The sequence below is a fragment of the Leucopleurus acutus genome (genome assembly GCF_964270905.1).
Source record: "Leucopleurus acutus genome assembly, chromosome: 16".
NCBI lineage: Eukaryota > Metazoa > Chordata > Mammalia > Artiodactyla > Delphinidae > Leucopleurus > Leucopleurus acutus.
In genome coordinates this window covers 17,260,194-17,280,997 of record NC_139158.1, presented here as the reverse complement: position 1 = coordinate 17,280,997, position 20,804 = coordinate 17,260,194, and the positions used below count along the sequence as shown (strand labels likewise).

Sequence of the window (20,804 nt, the reverse complement as noted above, 5' to 3'; positions counted from 1 at the left end):
CTCTGCGACTTTGTTTTCTCATCCTTAAAATGGGGCTAATGAATGCCAGAGTGCCCTTCAAGGCGGGTCACTTTGTCTAAGAGGACAGTGTGCTACTGGGTTACAAGAAGAGGATTTGGAACAAGGCAGGGTTGGGTTCGAACCCTGTTCTGCCACTTTCTAGCTTTGAGACCTCTGGCAATTGGGTCCTCTCTGACCCTCAGTTTCCTCTTCTGTAAAATGGGAGTAATTATGCCCACCTTACAGGCTTCCCAGGAGGATTAAACAACATAAGAAGTGTAAAGTGTCCAGCACACAATAATCTTGACTTGTGTTCTAATTCATTGCCTCACAGGTATGGTAAGATCCCAAGCTATTAATAGACAGTAAAAGTCAATACAACAACAAGGGGATAAAAGGAGAAAGTGGTGTCTTCAAATCTTCCCCTAGGAGAGCCACTGCATTTCTGCTTAGAGTTTAGCATGAGTTTCCTAGCCCCCAGGGCAAAGAGGGAAATGGGATGGACTCTCCTAGCTCTCATGGGGGAGGAGTCTGACTGACCTGCTAGTTAGGGGAAGCCGGCCTTTCCTGGTCCAGGTTTCAGGGAGGTGCAGATAACAGGAATCTCTGTACTTGGGTCCCCAGCAGTATATTTACTCATTCAACATATCTCTCTCCCCTCACCCCTCTTTTATACTAATGCTGGTCTGTTGTGCGCCCTGTCCTATGTACCCTGCTTCTGTATCTTAGAGATTGTTCCTTTTGTACATAGACCTGCCCAATTCAGGAACATACCTACTGTTTCATAGCACAGAGGTGCTGTGACTGATACCTCATCCCTTTTTGTTGGGCATTTAGCTTGTTTTCTGATGCCTTTTGGCTACAAACAGTGCTACAAAAGTGTATTGCTTCACATACAAGACTCTGGGCACCCTGACGGGCATTGTAGATGTAAGTTACAAAACCACCATCAGTGTGGGCTCGTCACCGGGGCCTCACCAAGTCTCTTTCCCTCATCTCTGGTGCAGATTGCGGACGAAAAACCCTGTTTCGAGAAGCTGAAGAAACTTTAAGACGCAATTCACGGACGGCCCCCAGCAAAGTCCAGCGCCGAGGATGGTACCAGGTGTGGAAACCCTGGGCGGAGGCAAGGCGGTGGCCCCAGCTCACACTTTAGAATAAGCAGCAGGGTTATTGTGAGAATAGAAACATAATCAGAGCATTTGGAATCCCCACGGGCAGGGGTTGGGTCTGGCTGGGCACTGCCATGGTGCCTTCTCCGCCTGTGGCACTGGCCTCTGGAGAGCAAAGGAGCCCTGGGGACCCTCCAGCCCACTCTGTGGCATGATCCTCCCTTCTGGCTGGGGCCACCCCAGCCCCAGTCCGGAGCATCACAGGTCAGACTCACAGCCCTGTCATGATGATGTATCCGTACAGCTGTTTTGTATTGAGCACCTGTGATGTGCCAGGTATGGTCTTAGATGCCATGGATGCGGTGGGTGGATAAGACAAAACCCCTGCCCCACAGACCTGAGATGCTCTTCGGATTGTTACCGATGCTGCTGACCTGGCAGCTTGCCAGTACCAGGCGTGAGCTAAGCTCCCCCGTGACTCCCCTCCTTTACCCTCACAGCAGACCTATAGGATAAATTCCAAAGTCCCTCCTCTTTTCACGATGCTGAGGACGCGAGAGCTCAGAAAAGTTAAGTGAGCTTTCCAAGGTCAACCACTAGGAAGTGGCAGAGTCAAGATTCAAATCTAGATCTGTGGCTCCAGGCTCGGTGTCCTTGCTCATATAGTCCTGACACCTTCCCCTGCAGTTACTCAGCCTTACTTGGGACCAGTGGGACCCCCACTGCACATTCGCATCACCTGGGATTCTCAGGCCCCACCCTCAGAGATGCTGGCTCACTTGGTCTGAGACGAGGCTTAAGCAACATATACATACGTATAAGTATATGTATATATATATATATGTGTGTATCTGTGTGTGTGTGTGTGTGTGTGTTAATCCTTTGTTCACCAAGATTGGGAAGTACTGCTTTATAACATGTCACACTGCCCATACGTATGGGTCTATGGGAAATACTCTCCTACGCTTTATCCGCCATCTTTGCAATAACCCTGGAGGTACGTAAGTATCCTCATTGTGCCACTGAAGAAATTGAGGCCCAGAGAGCAGAGAGGTAATAAGGTGACTTGCTCCCATAGATGCTAAGGGAGGACGTAGGCTGAGGTTTGCACCCTGGGCCTGTGACTCCAAACGCAGTGGTCCTCACTTCTCTGCAGGGACGTCTGTGGGTCTCTGCTGCAATGGGGAGGGGTGTTCCTGCCAGCTAACTCCCAGACCTCATCTGGATGCTGATGAGCAAGGCCTTCAGGGCACACAGCCTGGAGGCTTCCCTTTGTCCCCAGCAATGAATGTTAATTTCCCAATAATGAGGCCTTTCTCCACTTCGCACTTCAGAGAGTTCTCCTCGCTGTTTTGAGTGCCTTCTATTATCAGGAGCCATATTTGCATCTTAGACTGTGACTTAATGGCTGACCCCAGAGTCTGTGCAATTTAAAGACTTGGCCTAAGATTAATTAGCATCCCTCCGCAGTCTCTCCCTGTGCTCCCACACTTCACAGGGCCTAATCATGGCTAATTTCCTGGCTTTCTGATGCCATGAAGGCTGTAATTGGCCTTCTGTACCGCATCCGTCAGGGGTCAGTCAGTGCTAACAACAGAGACCTCTCAGGCTATTTGAAGCATAAATGAATGGAAGGCAGGGAATTGGGTGCTTGCATCCAGCGAGAGGATGGGCTCTGAGCCAGGCCTCCAGGAATGGTACCCAGCATCCTAACGCGGACCTACCAGGAAAGCTGCTACCTAGGACACAGGAGGGAAGGTGGGGATCAGCCTCAGGAATGTGTCACCTGAGCTGTGATCCAGGAATCAGGAAGCCAGTGCCACAACCGTTGCCCTCAGAGTGATGCTGTGTCTGCTAGAGCGACACTTTGAAGGAAGACCTTGCTCACAGCTCATCCAGCCAGGGTGGGACATGGATGAAAACACTCATGGCCTCTGCCACATGCTTAGCACAGAAACAGCCAGCGTGTGTCCCCTCCTTTCCACCTCACTTCCTTCTGCTGTCCCTGCCTTCCATGAGGCCATCTGATCTGCTGCACCCATGTCAAATCCAGACCCCAGCTGGGAGGGAGGTTGGGAAATGCACTGTCTGGCTTTCCAGCCTCTACTGAGCTGAGAGGCACCCTTGGAGGAGAGCGGAGTGGGTGTTGGGGGGCCACCCCCCCACCTTCGCGTCGACTCTGTTCCACCCACACACAGTCCTTTGGGGACCAGCCCTCAGAGTGAGACAAACCCAGGAACCTTCAGAAGTGGTGGTGGGTGGACTGGGAGCCATATGACGAGAGAAGTCATCCATTAAGTTAACGGACATGTATTACCCCGGGCCAGGCACTCTGCAAGGCTCAGGGGTTAAAAAACAAAAATCAGGAGGGCTTCCCTGGTGGCGCAGTGGTTGAGAGTCTGCCTGCCGATGCAGGGGACACGGGTTCGTGCCCCGGTCTGGGAAGCTCCCACATGCCGCGGAGCGGCTGGGCCCGTGAGCCATGGCCGCTGAGCCTGCGCGTCCGGAGCCTGTGCTCCGCAACGGGAGAGGCCACAACAGTGAGAGGCCCGCGTACCGCAAAAAAAAAAAAAAAACAACAAAAATCAGGCTCAGTTCCTGCCCTGGAAGAACCGACTGTGAAGACATGGGCACTGCTTATCCTGGGGGGAAGGTGCAACAGCTGTTCTCCAACATACGGAGGGCTAGCCCGGTAGATTCTGAAAGTTAACAGCTTGAAGCCTGTGGGCTGAACTGGCCCCCCAGATAATGGTTTTTGGACTCACACAGTTTAAAAAGACTTAATCACTTGGTAACATTTAAATTCAAAAGATTTTACACATTGTTTTAAAAGTTCGATTCCTCCTTGCCTAGGGAAGCGGGAAGATCTGGCCCCCGTGCTGGGCCGCCGCCCAGAAGGCAGCCATCAGTGGCAGCCGAGTGGCGGTTCCCAGTTTAGACAGTGAACAGCCCTCCTGTTTGCCGTGGTCCCCACCACTCCCTTTAGAGCCCTAGCGCCGAGGCCGAGTGGTAGCTGCAGTCTGTCATCGTGCTCTGGCTGCTGCTTCTCTTATCCCCAGCAGCCTCCCCCTTTGCCATTCCCCACCTGGCTCACTGGGGCACTTGAACCTGGGCCCCTGGAGAGTAGAAGGGAATGGGCTTTGGAGTCAGACAAACAGCTTACTAGCTGTGTGCCCCGGAGCCAGCCACGTGGCCTCTCCGAGCTTCACGCTCAGCATCCGTAAAGCCTCCCAGGGCTGCTGGGAAGGAATGTGTGTATCGTATGTGTCACGGGCCGTCCATCCGCAGGGGCTGTCGGCTCCCTCAGGTAGGAGCACCTGGAGGCAGGTGGTTAAGAGCACAGACTCAGGAACCCAGCGGCCTGGGTTCAAAGCCTCAGCTCTACCAGTTGCTGGCTGTAAGGCCCTGGATAAGTGGCTTGTCTTCTCATCTGTAAGTGGGGCTGGTAATGGTACCCTCCTCAGCGGGTAGTTGCTGAGGACTGAGTGAGCGAACCAGTGTTTGTAGAACGCGCCAACCGGTGCCTGGCACAGAGGAAGCCGACAGTAAACAGTAGTGATGGTAGTAATCAGCTGAGAGGCAGGCAGATGCCGAGGGCGGCTCTTCACTCCAGAGGCTTCCTTCACTCGTTCAGTCCTTCATTCATTCCGGGACCATCTACTGGACACTTGCAGGTGCTGGGGTCAGAGCAGTAAGTGCGGCAGGCTAGGCCAGCTCTGGCGTGCGGGTCGGGGCTCAGAAAGGAGCTTGCGTTTCATCTTACACGTGAGGACTCCCCTGGAGGGTTTTCAGCAGGAGACTTGTGTGTTGGGTTCCTGTTTTGGAAACATCCGCAGTGTTTGCCCGGGAGGACCAGGTGGGGGCTGGGAAGCGGGGCTCCCGGTAAGCCTAATGGGCCTTTTCTCTCTCCCAACCTTCCCCAGCCCCACCCTTGCACCTGCTTCCTTCCCCCAGCTTCCCCTTCTCATTTCAGTTTTCTCCAGGTCACAGTTTTTATCTCCCTCAGTATTCGTTTGTTGAAATTTTCCAAGAGAGAGACCTTCTAAGTCTCTCAGCTCGTCTTTGTTACTCGGGTCACGGCCTGGCCTGCCGGTCAGCCTGACGAGGCGCCCGCTCAGGCCTCAGTCGGCCGGGACTGGAGGTGGGGACCAGGTCAGACGACTCAAAGCCTGCCTAGCGCTGTCCCCTGAGCAGGGGCTGGGTCCCCACCTTCTCGTCGAGGAGGCTGAGGCAGGACAGTAAATAGACTCGATTTGCCAACTGCACTGTTACTGTCAAGAGGAAGAGGGAATGCATTGGCTTCCTTTGGCCCCAAGAAGTGGAGTAAAGTAGAAAATTTCTCCATGGTGGAAAGTACATGGAGACAGATTTGGGGGTGCGAAGGATAGAGAAGAAGGCGGTCTCTCTGTCTCCATCCTTTTGGATGGGTACCACTGCCCTTGGAGGCGGCCAAGGTCAGGCAGAGTGGCCGAGGCAGCAGAATCTCCAGTGGCCACTGGCGGCCAGTTTTCAAAAGCCACCCCATCAGGAGAGGGACCATAGCCCTGACCCAGTCCTCTTGTGTGCTGTGCCCAGCAGGAGGGACAGGTGGGGCCGCACAGTCACTGGGTGTATTCACACAGGCCGCGGCCGGGTCAGCCGGGGACACAGCGGTCACAGCCAGCCCCCAGCCAGCACCACTTTCTCCCTGTTGCATCCCCGCCCCCTCCGACTTGTCACCTTGCCCGTTTCTCTGAGCGGCCCCCTAAACTCTCTTGAGTCCCACGTAACCTTTCCACTGACCAAGCCCAATGCCTCTTCCAGTAGAATAGAGTTGCCAGCTTAGGGTCTTGCCCACCAACTAGGAAGCGCTTTTGGGCGGAGCTGCCCTGATGGAAGGGGCTGCCGCAGGTGCACGGGCCTGAGGATACCTGGGCCAGAAGGTCAGAGAGTCATCCAAATGCTGGGCGAGATGCTGACCGCTCCACCCGTAAAACCCTTCCCTGACTCCAGTGCTGGGGGAGCCAGGGAGGCAGTTGGCGACACTGGGCTGGGCTTCCGAGCGGCCGCCTGCGCTGTGGGTCGGGCTGGTGGTGATAAATGGCTCTTGTTGGTGCTGTCCTTTTTTCCCCCACTGCTTCTCGGCCTTAGATCTTCCTGCTGCTACCAGTGGATGAAGATTTATGGCTTCCTCAGACTTGTAATACTTGGGTGGACAGAGGCCTAATCAACAGAGCTGTCGTTTACCAAAATGCTGTCAGAGTTGATGAACGTCATCGGCTCTTAGCATTAAATTGGTAGTGAAGGGATTGGCCTTCCAGCGATTTACTGTGGGGTGGGCTTTCCTTAAAGGCCTGGAAAGCAAGTTCATTGCAGTTATTAAAGCAAAGGCTTTGTCCTCGCCCTGCCGCCATATCCGCTTTCCTGTTGGGGGCCAGGCAGCTTAAACACCTCCAGGAAAGCTCGTGAGTGAAAATGTGAAGCGTGTGGGGCCCTTCCCTTTGTTTTCTTCTTTTTTCTGAGTTTTGAAAACCCCTGCAGTGAGGACAATAAATGAAACAACCCATAAAGCATCAGGCTTCACAGTGACCTTGCTTGACACAGACTGTCAGCACGCGAATGCTGTTATTTGTAAGAGATCAGACAGATCCGGGAAGAACATCTCAAATAAGGTCGATTTATTCCCCACCCCAACCCAAAGCTGGCTCTGTCAGTATCTTCAGAGCTCTCCCACCTCTAGAGGGAGCCGTTTACATACTGCACAACCTGTGCAACCATCCAGGGCAGCCCCCAGCCTTGCTCTTTTTTTCTAACTGATAATAAGCGTTAATGCAGACCTCTTAGAATACTTTGCTAAGAGGGGTGGCAATACACACAAAAAACTCTGAGCACGACACTGGGCTGAGTGTGGCTGAGTACAGAACAAGCTGGCCTTGGGCTGGCAAACTGGAACACGGGTGTTTAGGCATGAGGGCTCTTAAACCCTGTTCCAGTATATGGTCGATAGCACAAGGGAGTATCAGGTCTGGGCACTTGCAAGTAGGCAGGAGAGAGCAGCCGCTTAGAAACACCCACTCTGGGTAAAGTGGTGTGCCGAGCGGGGAGCCAGCCAGAAGCTTGGGCATCATCTTCGCAAGGGCGTGAAGGTGGGAGACAGGGAGCGGGTGGGTGAGCCCAGGGACTGGGTTGGAACCTGCCACCTCGCTCTCCTCAGCAGCAGGTGGGCGTCCTCGTATGGGCGGGGCTGCTTGCCATCTCCTCCCGATGTGGGTAGAGGCACCTCCCTGGGGCTGGGGCGGGAGAGCCGGCCAGATGGAGAGACTATTTATTTCCCTCTCCAGCACCCACTCAGTGTTTAGACACTCTTTCTGGACCGCATTAATTTTGTCACATGTTGCTTCATAAACACATTTTCCGTTATGTGTGCTGGGTGGGTTCCTTGAGGCCCGGACATTGGTTTAAAAATTATTTGATATCTTGACATGTTTCCAGAGCCTAGTATGCAGTTAGCACTTGGTAAGGACTTGCTGATTGTTCCTTAATGCCTATTGCAAACCTGTCTCCTGATATCTTGGTGAGGTGAGCGGTTGTGCTAAGCTCCTTGGAGGGAGGATGGAAAAGCTGCAGAACAGAGAGACACACATGGACTCTTGGACGCTGGAGTGCCTTCTTGTATTTATAATTAAGATCAGACCAGTAGAGCTGCATTAATCCCAACTCTCTTACTTGCCAGTGGGAATTCCCACTTCAGGTATGGGTGGATCCAGGTGCTCAGACAATGTAGCAGGGCTCATTCACCATCACCCAACTCTGCTTTTTCCCATGTTGCCCTGGGTGAACCAAGATGGCCACCAGCAGCTCCCAACTTACATTCTTTCACCTGCTGTTACATTTCTTTGGCTTCCCTAAACCAATCACCCAGAGACCATGGGCCAGCAGGATCTAATGCTCAGAGTGGCCAGGCCTGGGTCATGTGCTCTACCCACCCCTGGATGCAGTTCCACATGAATGCTTGGGTTGGGAGTGGGGAAAGGGAGGATTTCCCAAAAGAAAACCAGGGTACTTTTACCAGAAGACAGGGGAACGCATGCCGGACAGGCAGAAGCAATAGTGCCACCACAAAACCTCACAGACCTCCTGATCTCACACCTCGCCAACTTTAACGTGTGTATAAATCACTCCGGTTCTTGGTAAAATGCAGATTCCGATTCCTGCATCTGAGGTGGGGCTTGAAACTTTGCATTTCTCACAAATTCCTAGGAGAAGCCAATGCTGCTGGTCCCTGGATCCTCGTCCCAGCCCTCCCTTTCCAGAGAAAGGAACAGAAACCCATGGAGGAGCCAGGCTGCGCCCCAGGTCTGGGCCCCGTGCCCAGTGGTCCTCGCTCTGTTCCCCCTCCTCCTTCCCTCCTCCGCTCTTGGACTGTTTCTTCCCAACATTTTTTTTTTTTTTTTGGTGGTACGTGGGCCTCTCACTGCCATGGCCTCTCCCGTTGCGGAGCACAGGCTCGGGACGCGCAGGCTCAGCGGCCATGGCTCACGGGCCCAGCTGCTCCGCAGCATGTGGGATCTTCCCAGACCGTGGCACGAACCTGCGTCCCCTGCATCGGCAGGTGGACTCTCAACCACTGCGCCACCAGGGAAGCCCCTTCCCAACATTTGAACGTCACTGAGTGGTTTCCGGGAGGAGGGAGGAGCACATTGTGGAACACCCATCCCAGCCATGAACTTCAAAGCCTTCACAGCTTCATCCTGGTCCAAGGCGGGAAAGCCCCCAGGAGCCTCCTGGCCTGGAAAGGCCCAGGCCTGTGGATTCCGTGGTGCCCGCCCTCCACGTGGTGCCCACTGCTGGCGCCAACAGACTCTCTGAGAGCGAGTTGACAAAGCCTGGGAGGCAGTGACACCACACGGGAGGCCAGAGCCCAGGGCAGCGAGGCCGACGGCCAAAAGGAAGATGGGTGGAAGGTGCAGTTCCAGAAAGAGCAAAGCGCACTTGGAGTCTGGCGAGCATCGCCACAAGACGGGATCGCCCGTGGCAGGAAAAGTGTCCCAGGGCCCCTTCCTCGTGCACCTCTGCCTCCCCGTTCTCCGATGGGGGGCTCCCTACCTGCCTTTTTCTGCCTCTTACACTCTCCAAGGCCTTTTCCTGGAATGATCTAGAGCCCAGCCCCTGCCCCTTTAGTGTTAAATAGTCTCAGGAAATTCTTGAATCCCTCCTTGTTCTCCCCAAAGGCCACTGTAGCCCAGGCTGGATACATTTCTTCTTCACTTGCCTGTTGGGGACAATACAGCGTCGAGGTGCAGGACTGGGGTCAGTCAGAAAACTACAGCCCCGGGGCCAAATTCGGCCACAGCCTGTTTCTGTAAATCAAGTGTTCTGGGGACACAGCCATGCCCATTAATGTAGGCATCGTCCAGGGCTGCTCTGAGCTACAGTGGAACAGTTGACGGTTGTAGCAGAGACCACAGGGCTGGCAAAGCCTTAAAATATTTATTCTTTACAGGAAACTGGCTCATCCCTGTTTTCGAATAAGGCCTCTGGAGCCACGCTGCTGGGGTTCAGATCCAGGTCCGTGGCTTCCTAGCTGTGTGACCTTGGCCACGTGGCTTACACCCTTGTGCCCCGGTCTCCCCCTGGGATGGTTGTGAGGACTAAGTGAGCAAATGCCCCCGAAGCTCTTGGAGTGGCACCCGCTCTGCATTAAGTGACTTGATGCCCCAGGTGACGGCAGGGGGTGGGGTGGGAGTGCGGGCGGCGTGGACGCGATGAGAAAGAACGTCCGTCCTAACCCACGAGAGTCCCGCAGGTCAACAAGGCTCACCATCCTCATCATCTAGATATAATACTAGCTCGTTTCACTAAGCTTGTGGGGAAGCTGAATCTCACCCCGGGGGTGGAGGGTTCTTACGCTGGGGCATCAGGGGAAATGCAAGCTCTAAATCACCCTTGACTGTCCCTCGGCTGGGAAGCAGGTCCAGTCCGCATGGCTTGGTGGACCTCTTCTGACTCTCAGAGTGACATTTAAGGAGGCCCTGGCTCTCGGATTTGTGCACGTGCGTGGCCTCACCCATAGGGAACACCTTAGACGTTGCTCCCCGGGCACCTGGCCCGCCTCACACAGGCCCCAGCCTTGCTTACCAAGTCTAGCACAGCCAATGCTGGACCGGGGGCGGTTTCTTTGCTTGACTACCCAGGTACTTTGGTCCTGGGTCCATAGTGGATGAAACATACCCTTGGGGGGAGGTCTGGCCCCCTGTGTAGACTTGATGCCACCTAAGGTGAATGGTGCAGCCCCACTGCGCTGCTCATCACAGCCCCTCGCCAAGGGCTCAGCCCATCACCACGAGTCATCCTCATGGCAGTTCTGCGAGGAAGATGTCATTAATGCCGCTCTGACAGATGTGGAAACCGGTGCCCAGCGAGGGTCCATGACTTGCCCAGGGCTGCACAGGGAATAATCATCACAGTGCCAGGGATCGAACCCGTCTGCCTGAATTTAGAACCCAGGCCCTAAACCACATGTGAGCAACTCTAAAACAGCCACGAAGAGTGACGAGTGCCCAAAGGAGGGTTATCCACTAGGGTGCAGCTCAGCTGCACGTAATGGACACTGAACCACTGGGGCTTAAAGACTGTTGTTGTTCTTCCTCTGACACGAACAAGGCATTTGGAGGCAGCCAGGCTGCTAGGACGGGTGGATGATGCCCCCAGGGACCCAGGCTCCTTCAGTTTTGCCGTCCTTAGCACATGGCTTTCTTTCTTATTCTCACAAGATGGCTACCCTGCTCCCAAATGTTACATCCACAGTCCATCAGGAAGAAGGATAGAAAGATAATGGGCAAAAATCCTGTGTCCCTGAGTGAGTCTTCTTTTTTTTTTTTTTTGGCTGCGTTGGGTCTTCGTTGCTGCGCACAGGCTTTCTCTAGTTGCGGCAAGCGGGGGCTACTCTTTGATGTGGTGCATGGGCTTCCCATTGCGGTGGCTTCTCTTGTTGCACAGCATGGGCTCTAGGCCCACGGGCTTCAGTAGCTGTGGCACATGGGCTCAGTAGTTGTGGCTCGCGGGCTCTAGAGCACAGGCTCAGTAGTTGTGGCACACGGGCCTAGTTGCTCTGCGGCATGTGGGATCTTCCCGGACCAGGGCTCGAACCCGTGTCCCCCTGCATTGGCAGGCGGATTCTTAACCACTGCGCCACCAGGGAAGCCCCCCTGAGTGAGTCTTGATTAACAGGGAAACAGTGGCTTCCTCGGCGGCTCCTCCAGCCGCTCACATCTGCCTCACACGCCTTCCCAGCTGCAATGGCTTCCAGCGACACGACCATCTTAAAGAGGCACAACGCCGACTTGATAGAATCGGGGCTCCATTAAGTCAGGATGGAGAGGGCCATGGGTAGCTATTGGGTGGTCAGAGAGTGTCTCCAAAGTTTAGATAGGACTTGGGTACATGGAGAAGATTTGAAAGAACGGCCTTAAGGTCGGGAGAACAGCATGAGCAAAGGCACAGAGGTGGGGGAGTCTGGGGCCCAGGCAAGAGTCAGGACTGTGTCATCAGCAACATAAACCCTATTCACACTGGCTTAAGCAAAAGAGAGGAAGCTTCAGCGATGTCTTCCTTCAGGCATGGCTGGATCCAGGGGTTCTGAACAAATCCACCAGGACTCTGCTTCACTCTTTCAGCTCTCTTTATCTCTGTGGAAGGGGCACAGGGAAGCTGTCCCCAGCAGCTCCTGGGGTGCCTCCCTGTAGCTTAGCACCCCTGTAGGAAGACAGCACCTCCTCCGACAGCTGTAGCAGGAGCTACTGTCATTGGCTGCCTTAGGTCCATTCCCGTCCCTGAACCGCTGGCCAGGCGTATTGTGAGGGATGGAATGGGCTGATTGGCCAGGCCTGAGTCACATTCCCCCCTTCCCTTGGGCCACATGTGGACTGAGTCAGGGAGGGAAATGGGGCCTGGAGGAAAATGAGGGAGACCTTTCCTGCAGGCTGGGGAATGGGTGCTGGGCTGACAAAGCTGCAGATATTCGGGGTACAGGAAGCAATTTTGCTTGGCCCAGGTGTCAGGTGTGTGAATGTATGTGTGGGAATCAATGCGGGAAAGATCAATTGGGGCCGTGTTGTAGAGACCTTCACATGCCAGGTATACACCATTTAGGGTACAGGTCTGGCTCCTAAAGCAAGGAGATCCAAATATTGGCTTAAACAACATGAAAGTTGATGTCTCTGACACAGGTTAGCGGTGGGCAGTCACCTTGCTCTGAGAGTTCACGGAGGAACCCCAGCACAACCTCTTTTGTCACTCCAGTATCCTCCAGCTGTCGTCCCCTCCCCACAGTCCTCAGCAGTCGGCAGGAAGGGGGGCAGGGCAAGGGGGGGGCTCTCCCCTTCCCTTTCCGGGCACAACTTCAAAGACGTACATGCCCCTCTCACCCACCCACACACATCACGGACCAGAACGTGTTCACCTGCTCCCTCCCAGCCGCAGGGGATGCTGGGAGCATCACTTGAACATCTGGAGACTCAGTACAAGAGAGAAAGGGGAAACGGACACCAGGCCAAAGGATGGGTATCCTAAAGAATGATCCAGGGAGTGCTAGGAGGAAGAGGCCCCACCACACAGTTTCCATGGCCCCAAAAGTTTGGGGTATGTTCCATCTGTATTCTGTTTTAGGATATCCACAGTGTGTGTGGAGGAGGGGGTGAGGGGGCCATTAAAGGCCCTGAGAAGTCCTGGCCCAAAACCTGGGCTTTCCTAAACTTATTTAGATCACAAAGCCCATTTGGGGAAGTTTAGCACCCACTAAAATTTTACCGATAAGTTATTTCAAACCAAAAAAGTTACTGAAAAATTCTACTGAACACACTTTGGGCAGTAAGAACCAGTAAAGACTTGAGCGGAAGTGGCGTGACCCATCCAGCTGGCCTCCCCGGGATGACGCCGGGCCAGGTGCACCCCGACCTGGCTGCTGTCATGTGCAGCGAACCCCTACAGTGCTTGCCCCTCGGAGGGAACAAGAGGTTCGTTTCACTGTATCTGAAACGGTCTGACTTTTTGTGTATAGAAATCTGTGCAGATCAGAACAGAAGCTGGCCCGCGGCTCCACATCGAGCCTCCTCTGGACTATTCTGAAGACTGTGAGCCACGTGGGGGTGTGACTGTCAAGGCAGAGGATGCTCCTGGGGACCGTCCACAGGTAGGACTGGCCTCAGCTCGGGGCTATAGCGGCTCTCGGGGGCGCTTTCTAACAGTTACTTATTCCTTCCTTTGCGAGCCCTTGCCTTCCTTCACTCTTGCATTTATTTCCCGCACTTTAACAAGCAGACAAATCTTGTGCTAGACGCTCTGCTAGGGAGGGACCCAGTGTCCAAAGGTCAGCAAGGCTGGTGTCTGACCCAAAAGAGGCAAAAGCATATAATCCTTTTACCGCAAGAGGGAGCTGAGAGGTGTGGCAGGGCATAGCGGGACCAGGAGGGAGAGTATCTAGGAAGGCTTCCTGGAGGGAGCGACATTTACCTGGTTCCTAAAAGCTGGATAAGAGTGTGAGGGCCAGGGAGGTAAGGATAGGTAAGCCGAGCCGATACTCAGCCTGTCCACATCTGTATGCCTAAACCTGTTGTTAAATATTTTGAATATCTGCGCCCCCTCCCCCTCCTGCCACGGCACCAGAAACCACACATGGCAACACCCAGAGGCCCTGTGTAGCTGTAGCTCAGAGTCCCTGGCCGTGTAGCAACTCACAGGGTTGACCATGGCGTGTTTCACTCCCCTTCCTCAAATTGTCATTTCATTTCTGAAATCCTTGGAATTGCAACAGTAAACCCCAGTCTCCCATTCAACAAGCATTTGTTGGGTACCTACTTTTGAACATCAGGCTGTGTCCTAGGCACCAGAGATGCAGAAATGAACAAAACTGACAAGGGGCCTATTCTTAACAACTCATGTTCCTGAGGGAGAGACAGACAATAAAGAATAAAACCAAGAAATAAATAATGCGATTTCAGGTATTGATACGTTCTAGGAAAACAAAACAGAAAGGGGAGATGGGACAGCCAGGAGATCAGACAGCATGGGAGAGAGGGAACGTTAGACGGTAGAGAGGGAAGGAACGCCTCTCTCAGGTATGATGTTTCAGCTGAAACTTGATGGATAAGAAGGAGCCGGCTTTGGAGCCAGCAATGGGAAAAGCATTCCAGGCGGAGAGAACAGCAGGCACGGATGACCTGAGGCTGGGCTTGTTCAAGGGTGCATGATGTAGATGTGATGTGAGCCAAGGGGAGTTAGGAGGCAATGAGGTTGGCGGGGCAGAGGGGCAGACCTGGCACGGGTAGGGATGGAGAGTTGAATTTTATTTCAAGGGCATCGCTCTTATAATTAGAATGAGTATGTAAATTATCTCCATGGTTATATACAAGCTAAATTTTAGAGAGGAGGCAGAGTCAAGTTGCTAAGCCAGTCCCGCCCCATTTGCCAGAATGAGATTGTTCAGCCACAGACCCGGGCTGCAGATTCCAGAGCCTCACCAGGAGGACAGACTTCCTTCCGCATGTGACCTTCTGTACCAAAAACCTGCTTTTCTGAAATGAAAACGACTCAAAAAGGAGATGGGAATGTCATCCAGGAAACATTCCTCTGATCACCATTGCATGTTGGTGTTTCCTTCTTTGCTTGTAAAGGAAGAACGATGTAAGGAGCAGGGGATCACTTTGTTTCACATTCCGGCTGCAAAAAATCTGAAAGTTAAAGTTAATTGCAAATTTTTGTCTTCCTGGAAAAAAAAAAAAGTCCTTTTCTATGGAAGGACCCAAAGACCTTGTTTCCTTAAAAACAGTGGGATTTTTACAGTGGGAAAAATCGTGGACTTTATTGCCCTCAACGTGCACCTCCCACACGACACAGACAGACAGACAGACAGACAGACAGACACACACACACACACACACACACACACACACACACACACACACACGCTTTTGAATCAACCAAAAGGTTCTCTGCTCAGGATCAGTCTGTGCAAACAGCCCTCAGCTTCCCTTAGGGAGGCGGGTTTGAAGCCAAGTTCAGTCTGTTGCAACCCTAGCCCCGCCCCCTGTCTCAGAACGCATGCATGCCCTTCAAGCAGGAGGCATGCTCGTCCTCTCCTCCTTTGGCCATTTGGTACCGCCTGTTAATTGAACATATACAGTCTTCCTTCTTTTGCAAGCTTCCAAGCTCCCTGCAACACCACGCAGCCTGTCCCTCACAAGCTATTAAGCTCCATTAGCGTTCCTGCGTGAGCGTGCTCTGAATCAGCATCTCCCTGCTCACCCGCAATTAATTTTCTCCACTGTGAGTGCCTGATTGTATTTCTTCCTTCCCTTTTTCTCCCCAGCTTGAGGGGGCACTCCGTAAGCCTTCACAGTCAGTTTCCCCTTAGAGTTATTTTCCTGCTAAGTGAAAGAGTGAAATGGCCATGCCAGTTTTCGGCAAAGACAGAAGCCTTAATAGATGCAATCTGAACAGAGAAGGAAAAATAATGCCTGGCTACATACTCAGCCCCCCTCACACTGTTTGCAAGTGCAGTCTGAAATGGAGCAAAAGGAATTGCTGTCCGCATGTGTACTTTTCATCTGACCTTCACTGTTGAAACACACCAGCCTTTTCGCCTTCAGTCAGATCCTTAGTGAACTTCAATTTCTTGGCACTCTGAGTTCACAGACCAGCATATGCAGACGTGTTCTGTTGGCCTTCACCCCCGTTGACTGTGCCTTTTTAAAAGATGTGAATTACTCGCTGACATTTAAGAATCAGGAGAGTTCATGTCAAAATCTGAATTGGGGGTTTCTCTTGAAAAGTCGAAAGATTTAGGAATTACATTCTTAAATGACAGCCGCGAGTGGAGCTGGGGGGCAGCTGTCCCCTTAGACAAGTGTGTGCTGCATGTACCACAGTCCCCACCATGCCCCAGGCACCATCTAGACGCTGAAGCTAAAACAGACAAGTACATAATATGCCAGCAGATGATCGGGCTTGTAAGAGAACTAGGGCAGAGTAAGGGGCTAGAGAATGTGGGCAGAGGCTGCCATGTGATATGGGAGGACGGGGCTTACCCTTGATGAGGTGCTGTGCGAGCAGGGTCCTCAAGGAAGCCAGGGAGTGAGTAGGTAGAGAAGAGCTTCCACACACAGGGAGCAACAGGTGCAGAGGCCCCGAGGAGGGAGGACAGCAGGGAGGCCAGTGTGGCTGGAGGTGAGTGAGCAAGGGGACAAGGAAGAGGGGGTGAGGCCAGAGACGTAGCCAAGGCTTAGATGGCACTGGGCTTTGAGGGCTGCGCTAACGGTGAGGGATTCTACTTTGAGTCAGAGGAGAAGCCATCATAGGGTTTTGTAAGCCATTGTAGCTTAACAACTCCAGGGAAAGGAGGACACCTCTTTCTTTCCAGAGAGTTCTGCCTAAGTGCCAGGTCTTGGTTATGTTGGCTTGCCTTGGGGTGTGTGTTACAATGGATAATAAGGCTCCATTTAAATGCTTTCGGCTCCATTTAAGGACCAGGAATGAAAGTACACATTTTTTTTTCTATTATTAAGGTATCCTTTTTTTCCTGACAATGCATGATCAATGTTAAAAATTCAAATGATAACACAGAAAATATAAGTCCTCTCGTAATCCCACTGCCCCAGAGATTAGTGCCGTGAATAGGTGGGTATATTACCATCCAGACTAAAAATTGCATATATTCATTATTTTCCTTGAAAGTATATATTAATTATATCCAAGATGAGATAGTTGATCTGGAATGTTCCAGTCCTGGCCTGTTCCCAATGAGTGGTATTTTTTGCATTATTTTATCAGTCCCTGAGAGCGTGACAGGTGATGGGAAGAAGGTTGGCCCACTTGGCATCTTCTGGAACACCTTCTCTGAGTTTTTCTTTCCATTGTGTAGATCCTGGAGTGGCGTGAATTGGATATTTGGCCACAATTACAATTCAATGTTTTGAAGTCATTGTTACTTGCTGACACATACAACAACTAAAGACCTGTCTTAACCCGTGTGCCACCGGCAGGGCTGCCCCATGTGGACTCTGTTGCGGTCCGTGAAGGCTCACCCACCTGTCGGTACAGTGTAGATTATGGGGCTGTACCATCACTGGTGGAGCATCCCTCAGTGGACCAGCCCGCCCCACTTTGTCCCCGGCAGGGCTCCTCAGCAAATCCCTTCAGTCACCCTTCATTAATTTCAATGGTGAGACTTAAAAAAGGAAGGATCGTTTTTTAGGGCAGTTCTATTGCTTGGGAACTTCTGCTGTTTCAGATTGCCATATAAATAACCTTTGAGCGAGTGCCTTTTTAAAAAATTTTATTTGTTTATTTATTTATTATTGGGTCTTCGTTGCTGCGTACAGGCTTTCTCTAGTTACGGCAAGCGGGGGCTACTCTTCGTCGTGGTACGCGGGCTTCTCATTGCAGTGGCTTCTCTTGCGGAGCACGGGCTCTAGGTGAGCAGGCTTCAGTAGTTGTGGCACGTGGGCTCAGTAGTTGTGGCACGTGGGCTCAATAGTTGTGGCGCACGGGCTTAGTTGCTCCGTGGCATGTGGGATCTTCCCAGACCAGGGCTCGAACCCATGTCCCCTGCATTGGCAGGTGGATTCTTAACCACTGCACCACCAGGGAAGTCCCTTTTCTTGATCTTTTATTGTTCTTTCCACATAAATGGGATTATACTATCCAGGCTATTTGATAGCCCCACTGTTTTTAATCAACAACATGCCAGGGCCATCTTGCCACACCAGTACTCACTCAGCCATCTGAACCCAGTGGCTCTGAGCACTGTTTAGGTTGTTGGTGGCCAGAGTGTGAATCCCGGACCACTTACCAGCTGTGTTCCTGCAATGGTGTTGGTAAATCAGGGGTGAGTTTGATCAGATGAGCTTTAAGAGCGAGAATGACTTAGGGAGGCATAGAGACCAAGAGAGAGAAAGAGGACCCCATACATCTCCAGGGACGTAAGTTTCTTTTACTACGCCCAGTTCTCTCTGCTTGCCCCTAGGATACCAAATCTCCCATCAGCACCACGCCCTGTGATTTTAATTTCTCCCTTCTGAACGTACATGGACGCCCCAACCCTCCAAGCAGTATAGACAGAGAAAGGATCCTCTTAAGTATTCAGGATGTAATGGTAAGATGGACTTTCACATCCTAACTGTCAGGGGCCAGGGTCTTCATACCAAGCAGCTGGGCCATAGGATAGACCCCACGAGAGAGTCTCCATTTACACCTGGGAAAACAACACAGATCACAACAGGATTGGATGTTAACAAAAAACCTCTGGCCTACCCACCAGAAGATTTCAAACAACACACAAGAGGCTTGACTTAATACCACTATTTTCTTTAATGATAGTAAAAGCTCACATTAGATGAGCACTTACTCAGTACCTAGCACTGTGTGGAGTGTATAACATCCGTCACTGCATTCATTAACCCTGCAAGTTACTTGCTAGTAATTTTCATTCTCATTTTATAGTTTGAAGAAACTGAGGGATGAGAACTGATGTTGCTCACCAAGGCCTCAGAGAAGCCCAGACTGGAAGCCCAGACCCCAGGACTCCTTGTTCTTAAAATTAACAATCACAGGCCGGGAGTTGCGCTGAGCTGTTTTTGGGCAGGGTCTGTTGTGAATATCATTGATGTTCTGCCTAGGAGGAAGGTGTTCAGAGGTGGCCATCCATCAGTTCTGCTTAACTGTTTTAAAAAACCTGGAGAAGACCTCTCCTCTGACAAATATTCCCCCAGTGAACCCCGAGCTGGGAACACTGATGAAAAATGTTTTTCAAAAGTGAAGTCCAATGAGGAAACAACCAGACAAAGCCAAACTGAGGGACAGTCTACTGGCCGGGAGTCTTCAGAAATGTCAGTTGCATAAGAGACAGAGAAAGGCTGTTACAGATTAAAGGGGGCTAAAGAGATACCACAGTTATGCGATGTGAGATCCTGGGAGGTTGGGGGGGTTGCTCTAAATTTAAGGATGGTTTGGAAAAATTAATAAAATTTGAAAATCATATTATATTAGAAAATAATACTGTATTGATGTTAAATTTCCTGAATTTGGCAATTATATTGTGGTTATGTAGGAAAAGGTCCCTGTTCTCAGGTTTCTGAGAATTGGTGAAGAATTGTTGAATATAGGTGATGGGTATTTGGGCATTCATTATACCCTTCTATTATACTATGCTGATAAATTTTCTACAGGTTTTACATTTTTTCAAACCAAGTTTTTAAGAAGCCAGTACATTAAGGAGGAGATAAGCTGCTTCAGTAGAGCTAAGCATCAGCAAAGGAAGAAATAGAGAAAAGTAAAACCAAGGAGACCTAGTTTAAAAAGCTTAGCAGGATTGTATTGATGTCAGTTTCTGGACTGTGCTATTGTGCTGTTGTTATACGGGATGTTACCGTGGGGGAGACTGGATGAAGGGTACATGGTATGGCTCTGTATTGCCTACAGTTAGCTCAAAACAAAAAGTAAAAAGCTAACTAAATAAAAGAAACACAAATGTCCAGGTCAGATCATCCAGAGGTTTTGATTCTGGTTCTGGATTTGGACTCAGACATGGTTCCTCTGTTTAAGCACCCCATGTGACTGTAATTTGCAGCAATATTTGAGAACCACCGTTATAAGGAAAAGATAGGGCCATGGATCTTAAAATTTGATATACACAAGAATCACTAAGGTACATCAACAGATGAATGGATAAAGAAGATGTGGCACATATATATACAGTGGAATATTACTCAGCCATAAAAAGAAACGAAATTGAGTTATTTGTAGTGAGGTGGATGGACCTAGAGTCTGTCATACAGAGTGAAGTAAGTCAGAAAGAGAAAAACAAATACCGTATGCTAACACATATATATGGAATCTAAAAAAAATGGTTCTGAAGAACCTAGGGGCAGGACAGAAATAAAGATGCAGACATAGAGAATGGACTTGAGGACATGGGGAGGGGGAAGGGTAAGCTGGGACAAAGTGAGAGAGTGGCATGGACATATATACACTACTAAATATAAAATAGATAGCTAGTGGGAAGCAGCCGCATAGCACAGGGAGATCAGCTCGGTGCTTTGTGACCACCTAGAGGGCTGGGATAGGGAGGGTGGGAGGGAGACGTAAGAGGGAGGAGATATGGGGATATATGTATATGTATAGCTGATTCACTTTGTTATAAAGTAGAAACTAACATACCACTGTAAAGAAATTATACTCCAATAAAGATGTTTAAAAAAAATAAAAGGGAAAAGTAAATAACAACAACAAAAAGAATCACTAAGGAGATATATATATATATATATATATATATATATATATATATATATTTTTTTTTTTTTTTTTTTTTGCCCGTGCTGGGTCTTAGTTGCGGTACGTGAGATCTTTGTTGCGGCATGTGGGATCTTTAGATGCATCATGCGGGCTCTAGTTCCCTGACCAGGGATTGAACCCGAGTCCCCTGCATTGGGAGCATGGAGTCTTAACCAGTGGACCACCAGGGAAGTCCCACGATATTTTTTTAAATGCATATTTTAGGTCAAATTTTTATGCTAAGAGAGTTGTTTACAGGAGGTAGCACAGTTTTTAACAGATGAACTCCTGGGGATTCTGAATCAGAAGGTCTGAAGATTAGAGTCTCTCTCAAATGGAAGGAAAGTTTTCGAGATCATTCAGACTTTGTGGCTTTGATTTGGGGAC

At 51.0% G+C, this 20,804-nt stretch overlaps 1 protein-coding gene across 1 annotated transcript in view; it reads left to right on the top strand.

Moving 5' to 3' along the window:
* Positions 1-20,804, top strand: part of KATNIP (katanin interacting protein) — a 198,349-nt gene that overhangs the window by 61,145 nt on the left and 116,400 nt on the right. Inside the window, exons 5-6 of the mRNA XM_082856530.1 lie at positions 1,008-1,105; positions 13,150-13,281. Of these exons, the coding sequence (XP_082712656.1) occupies positions 1,008-1,105; positions 13,150-13,281 (230 nt within the window). The remainder of the gene's footprint in view (positions 1-1,007; positions 1,106-13,149; positions 13,282-20,804) is intronic.